Source organism: Ursus maritimus, unplaced genomic scaffold (assembly GCF_017311325.1).
Source record: "Ursus maritimus isolate PB19 unplaced genomic scaffold, ASM1731132v1 scaffold_4, whole genome shotgun sequence".
Taxonomy (NCBI): domain Eukaryota; kingdom Metazoa; phylum Chordata; class Mammalia; order Carnivora; family Ursidae; genus Ursus; species Ursus maritimus.
The window spans coordinates 1,363,547-1,378,399 of NW_024426552.1; the positions used below are offsets into that span (position 1 = coordinate 1,363,547).

At 48.4% G+C, this 14,853-nt stretch overlaps 1 protein-coding gene across 2 annotated transcripts in view; it reads right to left on the minus strand.

Moving 5' to 3' along the window:
• Positions 1-2,774: 2,774 nt before the first annotated feature.
• ADARB1 (adenosine deaminase RNA specific B1) overlaps positions 2,775-14,853 on the minus strand; it is a 79,052-nt gene continuing 66,973 nt past the window's right edge. Inside the window, exons 9-10 of one of the 2 annotated variants that reach the window (XM_008710171.2) lie at positions 3,804-3,982; positions 2,775-2,982 (exon numbers count right to left, since the gene is read on the minus strand). In XM_008710171.2, the coding sequence (XP_008708393.2) occupies positions 2,803-2,982; positions 3,804-3,982 (359 nt within the window). In that variant the 3' untranslated portion in view covers positions 2,775-2,802. The remainder of the gene's footprint in view (positions 2,983-3,803; positions 3,983-14,853) is intronic. The other variant, XM_008710173.2, reaches the window with a different exon arrangement.

Genomic DNA, 14,853 nt, shown 5'->3' on the forward strand with positions numbered 1-14,853 from the left:
AGGCCCTATATTTTGGTGTAAAATGTTTTAGAAGAAAACCCGTCTGATTTGTTTTTGTGTTTTGAGAAAAAGGGGGCGAGGCGCACAGCCCTCCCCCACAGCACTCACGGACCCCACCGTCAGGTCCGCGCCCTCGAGGCCGAGGCCGGAGCGCTGCCCCTCTCCGCAGCGTCACTACGTGAGATTACAAGCAGTCTTCACAAAGAAAGCAGGGATTCTGTCGTCTGGGTATCGGGGAACCATGAATAAAAATACATTCCGGAGAAACGAATGCCTCGTGAGAGGTTGGCTTGCATATTTTAAAATAAAATCACTGTTTGTGATTAAACGAGTCAATCAAATGCTGACTCAGAAGCAGAGCTGTGCTCTGCAGCGCCCCTGGCCTGGGAAGAGGGGTGCCGGGCACTGGGCTGACGCGGCCGCAGCCATGCGAAGAGCCCCGCCTGAGACATCCCTGCGACTTGTGCCTTCCGCTAGGGGGACAGCTGCCTGCGGGCCGGTGTCTTGGCGGAATTAATAGGTTAAGCGAACAAAACAGAAGAGAACCCTCCCAATCCCCACTGGTCAAAATGTCCTCAAAATTGAAGATTTTTTCAAAAAATCAAGTTCTTAGTTGTGTCAAATTTTCTAAGTCTCTAGAATCCTGATTAAGGGCACTGAATGCAAAGTGACGCCTGGGGGAAATAGGGAGCGCGCAGCCTCAGAAGGGACCCCGCCCGAGTGCTGAGTCTCCCCACGCGTCTCCACGAGCAGTTCGCCCTGGTCTCCGTTCTGCTCCAGCCGTCCGTCCTGGGAGCTGTGCGGGCCCCACGGGTGGACGGGGCTCCCTTCCTCCGTTCCAAGCCACCTGCGGGGCCCGGACACTCACGGGACCGGCACACGGGACAGCTGGGCGGGGAGGCCACGCGCACCTCAACTGTTAGCACACAGAAGGAGGAGGTCAGACAAACCGGGTGGTGTTTGTATGTACGCGACATATCTCCACTGAACTTTTAATCAAAATCCACGTATTTTTTTAAAAACTAAGTCCATCTCCCAATCCCCATTAGAAAAAATACCATTTATAGAGAGAATAAAAACGCAGGGGCTCACGGATGGCGTGTGTGTGGGAGCGCCTGCGTGGGGAGGGCGGTGACACCAGCTGGCACCCTTCCTGCTACCGGCGGAAATAGGCGGCAGCGCATTCAGCCAAACCACAGCCCGCTGCACGGCGCGGGGGCCTGACCCTGAGCCTGAGCCCTGCCTGGGTCCCTGCAGCGCGCCAGCCCCGCGCCCCCAGGGACTGCTACTGGGAGGCACAGCGCTTCTGGTCCAAGTCTCCTGCTCTGAGCACGTGGGGTCCGGGCCAGGGTGACAGTCACCGCTCTGCTCCTGTTCTGCGTTTTCAGAGTCCGTAAAGGTGGGGTGGGGTCTCCCGTCTCTGCCTACAGCATCCACAAGACACCCCCCACCACTACTCTCATGAAAAGAGCCCTGAACCGGCACAGGGCAGGAAGCACTTCCTCGGGCTCCTGTCCGATCCTGAGTGGAAGCAAGAAGGCAATTGGTGCAAATCTCTGAGCTCAGGTCCCGGTGCGCCTGGGACCCTTGCCCGCACTCCTGACCGTCTGCTGGCTCCTCCCGGGGCCACCCCGGGGCCGTGGGGTGTGGAGCAGCGTCCCTGGGCGCCCCGGATGCCAGCAGCACCCCCTCCCTGCCGTGACAATCAACGTCCAGACCCTGGTGGGCACGATGCCCGCGGCACGCTGCCTCACCAGCTTCCAGCCTGAATACTGACTTTCAAACACGTCTTTGATAAAGCTGGAAAGAATAATTTAAAAATATGCCTTCAGTGGCATTTTCTAAGAATGAGTCTATCTACTTAATTTATTCTATTTCCTTCCTGTGACGATGTCTGGAGAGCCATCCGTATCCAGGAGATTCAGAGAAAGGAAGACGGGAATGTTAGCCTGATTTTTGTGCAGTGGCCCCTGCGGATTCCTCCTAGTTCATAAAAGTTAAATACTATTGAAAACTCAAATGAACAGCCAGGATCACTGCCCGTGTTTTATCTCTGATCATTGAGAAGTGAACCAACACACGGTCTCCGTGATGTGATTCTAGGAGGGGCGCAGAAGCTTCTGGGGGGCTGAAGGATGCAGGGATCCGGGCTGCGCCTCCACGGACATACGCCGTCACTGCGCTGGGAGACGTGGGGGACTCGTGCGAGCGCAGGGCCGGGCCCCTCCTGCCAGCTCTTCTCCGGGGCTCTGAGAAGCCGCTGCGGGAAGCTGATCGTGGCCGCCAGTCTGGGGGACCCGCCAGCAGCACGGCTGTGACTCCAGCCTTCTCCTCCTACCTCCACTTTCTCACCTTCTCCACAGATAAATGCTCTACTGCAATTAAAATAACGTGGCCTAAGAGTGACTTGATATAATTATTTTATAAACCACGTTCCTAACTCTGAATAAATTATTTATTCAAAAATTTCACACAAAGTAATTTCTATTTTCCTAAACTTAAGGAAGCCCTACTCAGTAGAACTCAATTTCTAAACGTAAACGGAGATCGAAAGCAGTCACTGGGTAATTCCAAGGGGTAACGGTGCTGCAGAGGGACGCCGGGTGGTGACGCTGGACCCACGCGCTCCTTGCCCTCCCCAAAGTGCACCCCCGCCCCAACTCAGACGTGAGGCTCCGGAGACAGCGCCGGACGCCCAGCACCCCGCGTCCCCACACCCCTGCGTCCCCACCCCCGTCCCCAGCTCAGACTGAGGCTCCGGAGACAGCGCCGGACGCGGGCAGCCTCCGCCCCACCCCCGGGTCAGGGGGTGAGAGAGAACTGATCCTGCTCCGTGGGCTTCTCCACCCAGGCGCCCAGCCCCGCCTTGATGAACGCTTTGAACAGACACGCCTTGGCGGCCTGGTACTCCTTTGCTACCAGTTTGGATTCATGGTACATGTTGGGTTTGGTGATCTTGGAGCGCAGTGAGTTGGAGGGAACCTGTAAAAAGTTAAAACACAGGGACAAGTGTGAAGCAGTCGCAGGAGAAAATAAAACTCAGTAAGACATTCAAAATCTGGCGTTTCACCCTGTGCTGGCTTCTGGGGGGTGGCTCTCCCCTCGCCTTCCTGCGAGGGGCTGGGTCACAGGGCGAAGCGTGAGCCCGTGATGGTCTGTGTGCTCCCCACGCAGGCTCCAGGCTCTGAAGAGCTGCTTCTGAGCCCACAAGCAGTTGACTCCAATTTCAGCGTGAATATTTTCAGCTACTTAAAAACACAGCACCTCTGATGTTACGGACACTTCCTCACACGGAAGGACTCGGAGGCACAGCCTCCCGTGGCTGCCTGACTCATTTTTGTGCAGATTCCAGAATAAACCGAGACCGCCAGCCCGGGTGCTCGTCCTGCCCCAGGACCAGGGCCCCAAACTCTGCAGCTTCTGTGCAAACGGCCCCGCCAAGGGCGCCACCTGCTTCGTAACAAACACCTGCCACGACTGATACAGGAAAAGTAGGAAAATGCCAATTGACCAGAGGAGAAATTATCTGGGGAAAAGGACTCTGCCGCCACTGCAGAAAACAGGTCTAGAGCCTTCTGAGGGCTGCGCGAGCCCTGGCTCCCCCTCCTCTGGGTGGGATCCCGTGGAGACAATCCTAGCGGGAAGCCGGGGCGCGGGGAGGGGGGTGCCTGAGGCTGCTTTATGTGTGACGATCCGGGGCCACACTTCAAGGTGGAAACAGAAGGAACAGAAAGGTTGGGGAGTGGCTGTATGGACGGTGCGGGGCTTTAATGGGACGGGCTGCAGGGAGGTGGGGCCGGTACCTTGCCGTGCACACGCATCCAGCGACAGTACAAGGCGTGCTTACACAGGCGGGACGCACGGCCCAGCTCGTCCTTCCCTGTCGTGGCGTTGATGACCTCGATGGCCGCGTCACCCACCGTCCAGTTAACGCTGAAGTTGGGCGCCTTGCCCGGCTGCCTTGCTTCCGCATTGCTGATGCCTGGAACGGAGGGACACAGGCGAGGTGACGTGGAGCCCAGCACACTGCTCGGCGCAGCCAAGGACACGCCTGAGGGGTATGCATGGCCTAGGTGTGCTCACAGCTGTCCAGTGCCACCTCGTGCTGCCCAGAAACAGCCTTGACTGTGCCCAGGAGGTGGGCGGAGGCCCATAGAAACCCAGAGCCTGTGAGATGTCACGGCACCTCTGAGCTCACTCGGATCAACAGAGCTAGAGGTCTGGGCGTGCGAGCCACTTCTGGGGTTAATTCAGGTCCCGTAAGGTGGTGCCAGTGAGGGCTGCCCTCATGCCTCACCCAGGCCTGGCGCCCGTGCTCCGCACGCCCTACACACCCCGCACGCCATGGGCCAAGCAGGGGCAGGCTACCCCACCTCGCACGCACCACAGCCAAGATACAAGAAACCTGACTGCACACACGCAGACATGTTTTCTCACCACATTGGAACGGTCTTGGCTTAACTGAGTCTCACTTGGTGGGGCCGAGAGGGTGTTAAAGGACACTCAGACAACTGGGAGCCGAGTGCTCGCCTTCCATCGGGGCCGAGCGGGGTCATCCACACTTCGTGGGGGACACAGGCCGCCCTGACTCGGGGTGTGTCTTCAGAACACAGCCGCAATGGGAGCTGGCCCGTGCTTGGTACCCAGAGAGGAGCCCAACAGCCCCAGCACGGGCAGCCTGCCACTCCCCGATGGCCAGAGGCGCTGACCGAGCTCCACGGGGCTCCCATCCCCAGGCCCTTGCTTCACTTCTGCTCTGGGCGACTGTGACCCCCCCTTGAACAGAAAGCCAGGACTGATACGTGGGCCAACAGGCTGGATCAGAGTGCAAGATCTAATCGGAAGCTCCACCATGGAGAAGACTCCAGTTCTCTAGTCAAAGCCACCACGCATCTCAAAGTAGGGGGACATTCATATTTATATGTCACCCATGTCCGGGATATTTATTTAAAGGGACAAGAAGGTGTTTTGCTTTGTTAAGTCCATGCCCTTGTGAGTGGACAGGGTTCCCACCCCGCAGAGGGCACTCGAGGCCAGAGGCTGCACCCTGCGGCCGCACTCAGGACGGCGGGAGCCCCGGCCCTCTCCTTCAGGCTCCAGACTCATCATTCGTCTGCCTTCCCATTGTGTCCACCTGACACCCGCGGGCGTCACAGCAAGGCCAGCCACTCGCTGGTGCTGGCTCCACGGAGGCCAGCCTCGGTACCCGATGGCACCCAGCAAGACACCTTGTTCCAAGGAAGAATTCAGGATTCCGCCTTTTCTGTTAACCTGCCAATCGCTTTTTCATTCCAACACACGAGCAATGAATAGTTCTACTTCACGTGGACATTCTCACTGAGGCGTCACACATCACAAGGGCACAGCCTCCGGGGTTTTCGCAAAGTGAGCACACCCGTCACCAGCGTCCCAGCAGCTGGTCACCAACCAGAGCCTACCAGTTGGGGAGCCTTCCTGCCTCCACAGCCACCCCTGCCCCGTGTGGGTGGTCACTGCACGGACCCCAGCACGCTGACCAGTGCTGCCCGCTTTGAGCCTTACGTCCGTGGGGCCATTTACACAAACGGATTCCCGTGCGCCCGCGCCTTCACTGGAGGTCGCGTGTGTGACAGTCACACACCCCGTGCGCGACCTGTGGCCTGCCCAGCCGTCCTGCTGCACGGGACCCCGCTGGGGGACGTGCCACTGGAGGCTTCCTTTGTTGCTTTTTCTAGTACTTGGCGACTCTGAAGAGTGTGTGTGAGAGCATTCCTGACCACATGTTTTGGTGACACACAGACATACTGCTGATGGACACACACCTGGCGTGCAAGGGCTGGGTATGTACGTGCAACGTTGCACAGAAGCACTGACACTATCATGTAAACCAGGTCAAGTTACTCACATATAAACGTTAGAGTGAACCATAAAACAGGGCCTTCGATGTCTGGTGATAGCAGGGAATAATTAACCCATCAGCTAATTCACCACATAGTTCAAGAAGCCACTTAGGGGCGCCTGGGTGGCTCAGTCGTTAAGCGTCTGCCTTCGGCTCAGGGCGTGATCCCGGCGTTCTGGGATCGAGCCCCACATCAGGCTCCTCTGCTGGGAGCCTGCTTGTTCCTCTCCCACTCCCCCTGCCTGTGTTCCCTCTCTCGCTGGCTGTCTCTCTCTGTCAAATAAATAAAATCTTAAAAAAAAAAAAAAAAAAAAGAAGCAACTTAAAACACAGGAAAATCAAACTAAAGTTACAGACCAATTCAAAAAATTGCCTTCCTAAAAAGAAATCCCACTGGCTGGGACTGTCCCCGAAGTTCAGCACGGTGACGAACTCACAGGCAGGAACGTTCTCATGAACCACATGGCTGCATGGGGTGCTGGCGCCGTGACCCAGCCCGTGCTGCTCACGTAGCCCCTGATACGTATGGCACGTGTTTCTTCTTCCATTTGTCCAGATTAAACACAATTTTAAAGGATCTGGATGGTATATCATGCACAGCTTTTGGTTAAATTTTGGTAAAACTGTCCTGTCAATAAGCAAAGAGCAACAGGAAGATCTAGAGAAGTCCACCAGAGAGGCCAGAGCTGACCAGGTTACAGGGAACCACGGCCCGAGGGCCATTGGGAGTGAGACACATGGCCCGCCTATGGCTCCATTTCCCAATACAAAACCAATCAGGAAGACAGGGCCGTCATATATTTTTTAAAGGTTTTACATCTTCATTAAATGCTGATTTTGCTGAGACAGACACTGAGATGTGTGTGGCCAATATTTCCGGGATAGGCAGGGCTCACCCCGACACCCTGGTCACACCCCCTCCATCAGGTGGCTGTGGGTCTCCGTACACAAGCCCCACAGCCAGCCACCCACCACAGCAGGTGGAGCGGCAGATGGGCGCGGACAGCACAGTTCTGGGTGTCACACAGCCCGCAGGCCCCCCCAGTCAGGGCTCGCGGGGGAGGAGCAGCCCTCTGCGGGCTCAGACATGCGGGCAGTTTCTCCTGCAGTCAAAGCCATCTTTCCTGTCAGATTTCCCTTACATCTATTCTGCTGCTCTGAGTTCACGCTTGCCAAGTAAAGCACCTTAAATTCTCTCCTCGGTCTCTGCTCTCTAGGGAACCCAGACCCAGACATGGAGATGTCATTCTAACTTCCAACCAAAACCAATCCTGAATAACCAGCTGGCTTGGATGACCAGGTGCACAATCAGGTCTAGACTGCAAAAGCATCTATTTTGGAGGGTGACACAGAAGGGACCAGTGTTTAAGAATGAGCATTCTGTCATTTAAAAATAAGTTCAGACTTTCGTTTCTGGGTGAGAGAGAGTAACAGCTGCTGGATTTACTTACTAAAATAGTAGTAAACCAGATACAATACATCAAACACTAGCCTTCAAGACCCTGGACATCAAGCAAGGAAGGGCAGTGGTTTCTGAGAGACAGGAAACATATGGGGCAAGCCCCATGAGTGCCCAGGTGGCTGTCCTGGGGGCGTCCAGGCAGCAGTGTGGAAAGGAGCCTGAGCTGAGCCTACAGACTCCCTGAACTGAGAGTGCAGGAAACTAAGGTAGCCAGAGTCCACAGGATGGTGCACAGAGGGTCCCCTGAGCATCAGCAGAGGGCTGCTCAAGATTGGGCAAGAACTGCCTGAAAGGGTCAGAGAACATGCCTGATGCTCACACAGAGACATGAAGAGTTTAGAGACACACTTGACGGCATCAACCACAGCACAGAACAATCTAGAACAGAAGAAAGATCAGTGAACTTAAAGACACAATAACAGAAACTATTCAAAATGAAATACACAGGAAAGACACTGGAAAAAAAGAAAACCCAGCAAATCAGTGAGCTGTCAGACAAATCTACCAGCCTGACACACATGTGACTTGGTTCCTGAAGGAGGGGATAGAGAAGGGGGTACAGAAAATATGAATAAAAATTCAACAAATTTTATGAGATCAATAAACACACAGATGTAAGAATATCAATGAAGCCCAAGCATGAGAAACATGCAGAAAACCACACCAAAGCACGTCAGACAAACTGCTCCACGACAGCATAAAGAGAAAATGTCGAGCACGGCCAGAGGAAAAGGCACCACATACGGAGGAACAAAGATGAGACGGCAGATTTCTTACTGCAAATAGTGCACACAGCACGACAGGGAGCAACATCTTCAAAGTGCTAAAACGAGAAGAAAAGAAAACACTGCCATTTCAGCAAAAATGTATTTGCCCAGAAATAAATATTTTAAAAAGGAATGCAAACTAAAGGCTTTTCCAGACATACTGAAGCTGAAAGAATTCATCACCAGAAGACTTGCACCACAAGAAATGTAAAAGGAGGTCCTTTAGGCAGAATGACACAATAACAGACAGAAATCAGGATCTACTTAAAGGAATGAAGAGCACCAGAAGTGGCAAATCTCTTTAAAAGCTAATTGCCTGTCAATGTAACACTATCAACTATACTGGAATTAAAATAAAAAGCTTAATTTTAAAAAAAGCTAATTGACTGTTGAAACAAAAGTAATAGTATAGTATGGGATTTTTACCATATGCAAATGTTAAATGTACCACAACAACATCACAAAGGCCAGGAGAGGAGAAATGGAAGATTCTTATACTATACATAAGTGGCATAACATTGCTTGAGGGCGGCCTGTGATAAGTTAAGCATGTATACTATAAAACCCTAAAACAACCACTAAACTAACAAAACAAAAAGTTATAGCTAAAAGTCAAGAAGGAATTAAAATGGAATCATAAGACATAATTAATGCAAAGAAAGAAAAAGAGAAAGGGGGAAACAAAGATAATATAGAACAAATAAAAAGTAAGTACCAAGATGACAGATTTAAACCTCACCATATCAATATCACAATAAATGTAAATACCCTAATGAAAAGGCAGAGATTGTCAGTTGGGGAGGGAAAAAAGCAGGTCCAAACATGCTGGCTACAAGAAACATACTTTAAATATAAAATAATGTAAAACAATTTAAAATAAAAGGATGGAAAAAGATACATGATGATAGCATTAATCAAAAGAAAGGAGGAAAGGATCTACTAATGCCAGACAAAACAGATTTCAGAACGAAGAACAGATAAAGAAGATCATTTTATAATGACGAAGGAGGCCAATTTATTAAAAGGAACCCACAATCGTAATTACAGAACTACAAAATACATGAAGTAAAAACTGAAAAAAACTGGAAGGAGAAATAGACAAAAGCACAATTATAGTCAAGAGATTTTCAATACTCTTCTCTCAATAACTGACAGACCAAGGAGAAGATCAGTAAGACACAGAAGACACGCGTAACACCGTCAACCAACTCACAGACCATTCTACCCAACAAGTAACAGATAAATTCTTTTCAAGTTTTCATGGAATGCTGACAAACACCACATCCTGGTCTGTAAGACAAACATAATTTAAAGGATTTGAGTTAGAAAATGAAACTAAATTAGAAATCAACAACAGAATGATCTGTGCAAAATTCCCTAATATTTTGAAACTAAACAGCAGACTTCTAAATAGCACACGGGACAAAGTATTTTGAAAGGAGTGAAAGTGATAACACAATATGTCAAAATTTGTGAAATGCTGTGAAAGCAATAAAGAAAGGTCTCAAAACAATGGCATCAGCCAGTGCCCTAAAAACTAAAAAAAGAAGAGCAACTAAAACAAAGTAAACAGACAAAAATAATAAGATCAGAGCAGAAATTGTTTAAAAAAAAAAAAAAAGCCAGAAAACTTAAAAAAAAAAAAAAACCCAAAAAACCCATAAAACCAAAAGCTGGTTCTCTAGAGAAAAAATCCATAAAACTGATAGATGTCTAGGTAGACAGATGAGGAAAGAAAAGACACAGAACAGCAGTATCAGGAATGGAAGGTGTGGCATCACGGGAGACGCTCAGATGTTACAGGGATAATAAAGGAATGTCGGGAACACTTTCAAGCCAATAAATCTGACAACTTAGGTCAAACAGACAAATGTTCCTGAGAGACATGAATTACCAAAGTTCACTCAAGAGAAAACAGACAACACGAACAGCCTACCTCTGCTCTGTTACAGACCGTGACTACGTAGATACTCTCACGGAGAAAACCTCAGGCCCAGACAGCGCCACTGGTGAGCTCTACCAATGTTTAGGAAAAAATTGGTATCAAATCTAAACCACTTCTTCCAGAAAACTGAAGAGGAGGAAATGGTTCTCTGCTCACTTTATGAGGCCAGTATTACCTTGGTGCCAAAACCTGAAAAAGACACTCAAAGACAACCACAGGCCAGTATCACCACAGGCCAGCGTCCCATAGGTACAAACGTTCTAAGCAAGATTCCAGCACAGCAAACCCAACAACATGTAAAAAGAACAATACATAATGACTATACAAGGTTTATCCCAGAAACACAAGGTTGGTTTAATATTTAAAGAACTCAATCGATGTCACCATATTCCATATTAACAAACCAAAAAAGGAACCACCTGATCAGCTCTACTGAGAGTAGAAAAAACATGCCTGATAAAATGCAACATTCATTCCTGATTGAAGACCCCTTAGCAAACTAGAAATAGAAGGTCCCTTAAACTGAGAGAGGCATCTGTGAAACCCCACAGCGAGTCACACTTAATGGTGAAAGACTGACTGCTCTCCCCACGACTGCACCCAAGACAAGGAGTGTGTGCTCAGCCCCTGTGCTCCCCCTTCTACTGGGGGGGCCATCTGGGTGCCACGGGGGAAGGAAGGACTCAAAGGCCTCTGGACTGTAAGGAAGAACTAAACATAAACAACTTGACCATCTATAAAGAAAATTCAATGAAATTTCTAAAACAGCTATTGGAACTAATATCTCTCTATATCAGCAATGAACCACCGGAGGCTGAAACAGAAATATAACATTTAAAGCAGCATCAAAAATACAAAACACTTAAAGATAAACCTGACAAAAGATGTGTAAGGTGTGCACACTGTAAAGTGCAAAGCACTGCTGAGAAAAATGAGAGCCTAAAGTAGTGGACAGGCATTTGTGCTCTTCCCCTGGAAGATTCAAAGCCGTTAAGATGTCAGTTCTCCCAAAATTGGTCTACATATTCCATGCAACCTTAATCAAAATCCAAACAAGGTTTTATGTAGAAGTTGATAAGCTGATTATAAAGTTGCCATGGGTGGCTCAGTCAGTTAGCATCCGACTCTTGATTTCAGCTCAGGTCATGATCTCAGGGTATCGAGCCCCACGTTGGGCTCCACGCTCAGCGCCAAGCAGAGTCTCCTTGTCCCTCTCCCTTTGCTCCTCACCTCACTCTTGCTGTCTCTCTCAAATAAATAAAATCTTTAAAATTGCTGTGAAATGCAAAAAGAACCTATGTAGCCAAAACAACTTTGAGAAAGAAGTACAAAGTTGGAGAACCAATTCTACCTAATTTCAAAACTTGTAAGACTAGTAATCATGACAGTGTGATACTGGCATCAAGACAGATAAACAGTATGGAGCTTCCTCAAAAAGTTAAAAATAGAGCTACCCTATGACCCAGCAATTGCACGACTTAAGTATTTACCCAAAGGATACAAACACAGTGATCCGAAGGGGCACCTGCACCCCGATGTTCATAGCGGCAATGTCCACAACAGCCAAACTGTGGAAGGAGCCCAGGTGTCCATCTACTGATGGATGGATAAAGAAGTGATGTATATATACACACACACACACACACACACACACACACACACACACAATGGAATATTACTCAGCTATCAAAAAAAGAAATATTACCATCTGCAAGGATGTGAACTAGAAGGTATTATGCTAAGCGAAATAAGTTAATCAGAGAAAGACAATTATCATATGATCTCACTCATATGTGGACTATAAGAAACAAAACAGAGGATCATAGGGGAAGGAAGGGGAAAATAAAATAAGATAAAATCAGGCAGGGAGACAAACCATAAAACAAACCTCTTAACTTTAGGAAACAGGGTTGCTGGAGGGGAGAGGGGTGGGGGGATGGGTAACTGGGTGACGGGCATTAAGGGGGGTATGCGATGTAATGAGCACTGGGTGTTATATGCAACTGATGAATCACTGACCTCTAACTCTGAAACTAATAATACATTACATGTTAATTAATTGAATTTAAATAAAATAAAATATTTTTAAAAAGACAGAAGGGCGCCTGGGTGGCTCAGCTGGTTAAGCGGCTGCCTTGGGCTCAGGTCATGATCCAGGGTCCTGGAATTGAGTCCCAGGTCAGGCTCCTTGCTCAGCAGGGAGCCTGCTTCTCCCTCTGCCTGCCACTCCCCCTGCTTCAAAAGAATTCAGCGGAGAAAGGATGAACTTTTCAATAGATGGTGCTGGGTATGTTACATGTTAAAAAAATGAACTCCAATTCATACCACACATCCTACACAAACATTAGCTCAAAATGGAATAGTCCTCAATTTAAACACTGAAACTATAAATTTTCTAAGAATACAACATAGGAGAAAATCTTTGTGACACTGACTTAGGCAAACATTTTTTAGATATAGCATCAAAAGCATGACTTAAACAAAAGTTGATAAATATGATTTTATGGAAACTAGAATAATTTGGTCTCTGAAAGACACAGTTAAGAGAATGGAAAGAAAAACACTTTCAAATCATATGTCTGATAAAGATCTTACAACCAGAATACATAAATAGCTCAAACGCAGTAAGAAGTTAAACAACTTAGTAAGAAATGAGAGTTTTGAACAGTTTATTGAAGAAGATAAGCAAAACAGCACATGAAAAGATGCTCAACTTCCTTCGTCACTGGGGAAATACAAATTAAAACCACAAGGAGACACTCTCCACAGCTTCGGAAAGCCTGGAACGGCTCCTTCCTCAGTGCTGGTGAGGATGAGGAGGGACCCGAACCACATACCCCCTGGTGGGAGTATAAAAGGGCATAACCACTTCGGAAAGGTGTGACAGTGTTCCGAAAAACCACCACCTGCAGCTGCCTGAAGACCCACCCTTTACACTCCTAGGTGTCTGCCTAAGAGAAAAGGAAGGAGTGTCCATACAAAGGCTTGTACACGAATGTTCTTAGCAGCTTCCTTTGAAGCAGTAAAAGACTGGAAACAACCCAAATGTCATCAACAGTTGGACGGACACACAAGTTGTGGTTTATCCCACAACCCATTACTACTTAGCAATGAAAAGGATGACCTACCGATAAACTCAACAAACATGGATGAATCTCAAAAGAGTTATGCTGAATGAAATAAGCTAGACAAAAACTACATATCTTGGGGCGCCTGAGTGGCTCAGTCATTAGGCGTCTGCCTTCGGCTCAGGGCGTGATCCCGGCGTTATGGGATCGAGCCCCACATCAGGCTCCTCCACTGGGAGCCTGCTTCTTCCTCTCCCACTCCCCCTGCCTGTGTTCCCTCTCTCGCTGGCTGTCTCTCACTGTCAAATAAATAAATAAAAAATCTTAAAAAAAAAAAAACCCTACATATCTTATGATTTTGGTAAAATCCTAGAAAATGCAAACTAATCTATATTGGCAGAGTGCATATTAATGGTTGCCTGGGATGGGAGGGGGAAAGGCAGGGATTATCAAGGGCACCAGGATGCCGGGAGGGTGCTGGGTAGGCTTGTTACCCTCCCAGTGGCGAGGGCTGCATGCATGTAAACCACTCCAAAACTCATCAAACTGTATCTTTCAAACACACAGTTGATGCCAATTATACCTCAATGAAGCTTTGAAAAAATACTGCAAGGTAATTTAAAAAGAAAAAATATTATTCTCATTAAAAAGTAACATTTGCTCATTGTGGGAAATTCCAAAAATCCACACAAACCTCAGAGAAATTAAAGCTACGACACACAGAGGTGGCCACGTAATCATTTTAGTGGCACTAAGCAGATAGAAGCTCCCTATCTATGAAGCTTTACACAGTAAGCACACCTGTGTCCCACCTCGGACACCTGCTGGGTAGGTGGCCCTGGCTGATGTCTCTGAAAAACACAAAGACAAAAACCGTCCACCAGTGACTCCTGGACTCTCTCAAGAGTCCTCAATCCCACCCCCACCCCCCAAAGAATTCTTCCTTCCCAGATGAGAATCGCCACTTTAACCCCCATGCTTCACACAAATCAGCAAGCTGGAGAGGCTGCGTGCGCACGCCCGGTGTGCGGTCTTCTGTGACGCGCCGATCCGTGGTCCCTCTGACCATCTATTCACAGGCGAGCTCTACGAACAGCCACAAGACTAAGCTGTACTTCGACGGATTTTCTAGTATTTCATTCAGGAGTTTCGCATCTTCAGTCACAGGTGATGCCATCTGTGGTTTTCATTTGTGCCTCTTTGTCCAGTGTTGGAATGAGGTCGACTGCTCCTTCCTGTGACCTGGAAAGTTCATATGGAAAAGGAATGATATGCTCTGTGGCGGACTGATTAAACTCTGAATTTGCTGGAAGGTAATTTGTTGATAGCATTTCCAATGTCTTTGCTGAAAATTTCCTTTGGCAGATTTTTGTATTTCTGTTGGGGTGAATGTTGGCAATTTACATCTTGCTTGTCCTTGTGTTGTTGTTGCTGGGATTCTCAAATTTATCAGTATTGAGTTGAAGAAAGAATTCTCTTAAAATTCTGCTGCCTGCTTCCGTGTCTGCAGATACACCAATTCCTACGTTACTTTTATCTGACATCGTGTTTTCATCTGACGGTAGTAGATTCTTTTACTGTTCTTTCCCATCGACACGTTTTAGTTTTATAGATGGCCTATAATCTTGTTCCTTGTTCCGCCCTTCCCTCTTGCTTTCTGTCTCTTTTTCTTCCTTCTTCCTGTAGTTAGCTTCTTACTTAGCTCTGCGGTAGTTTTCCTTCTCAGTTCTGGG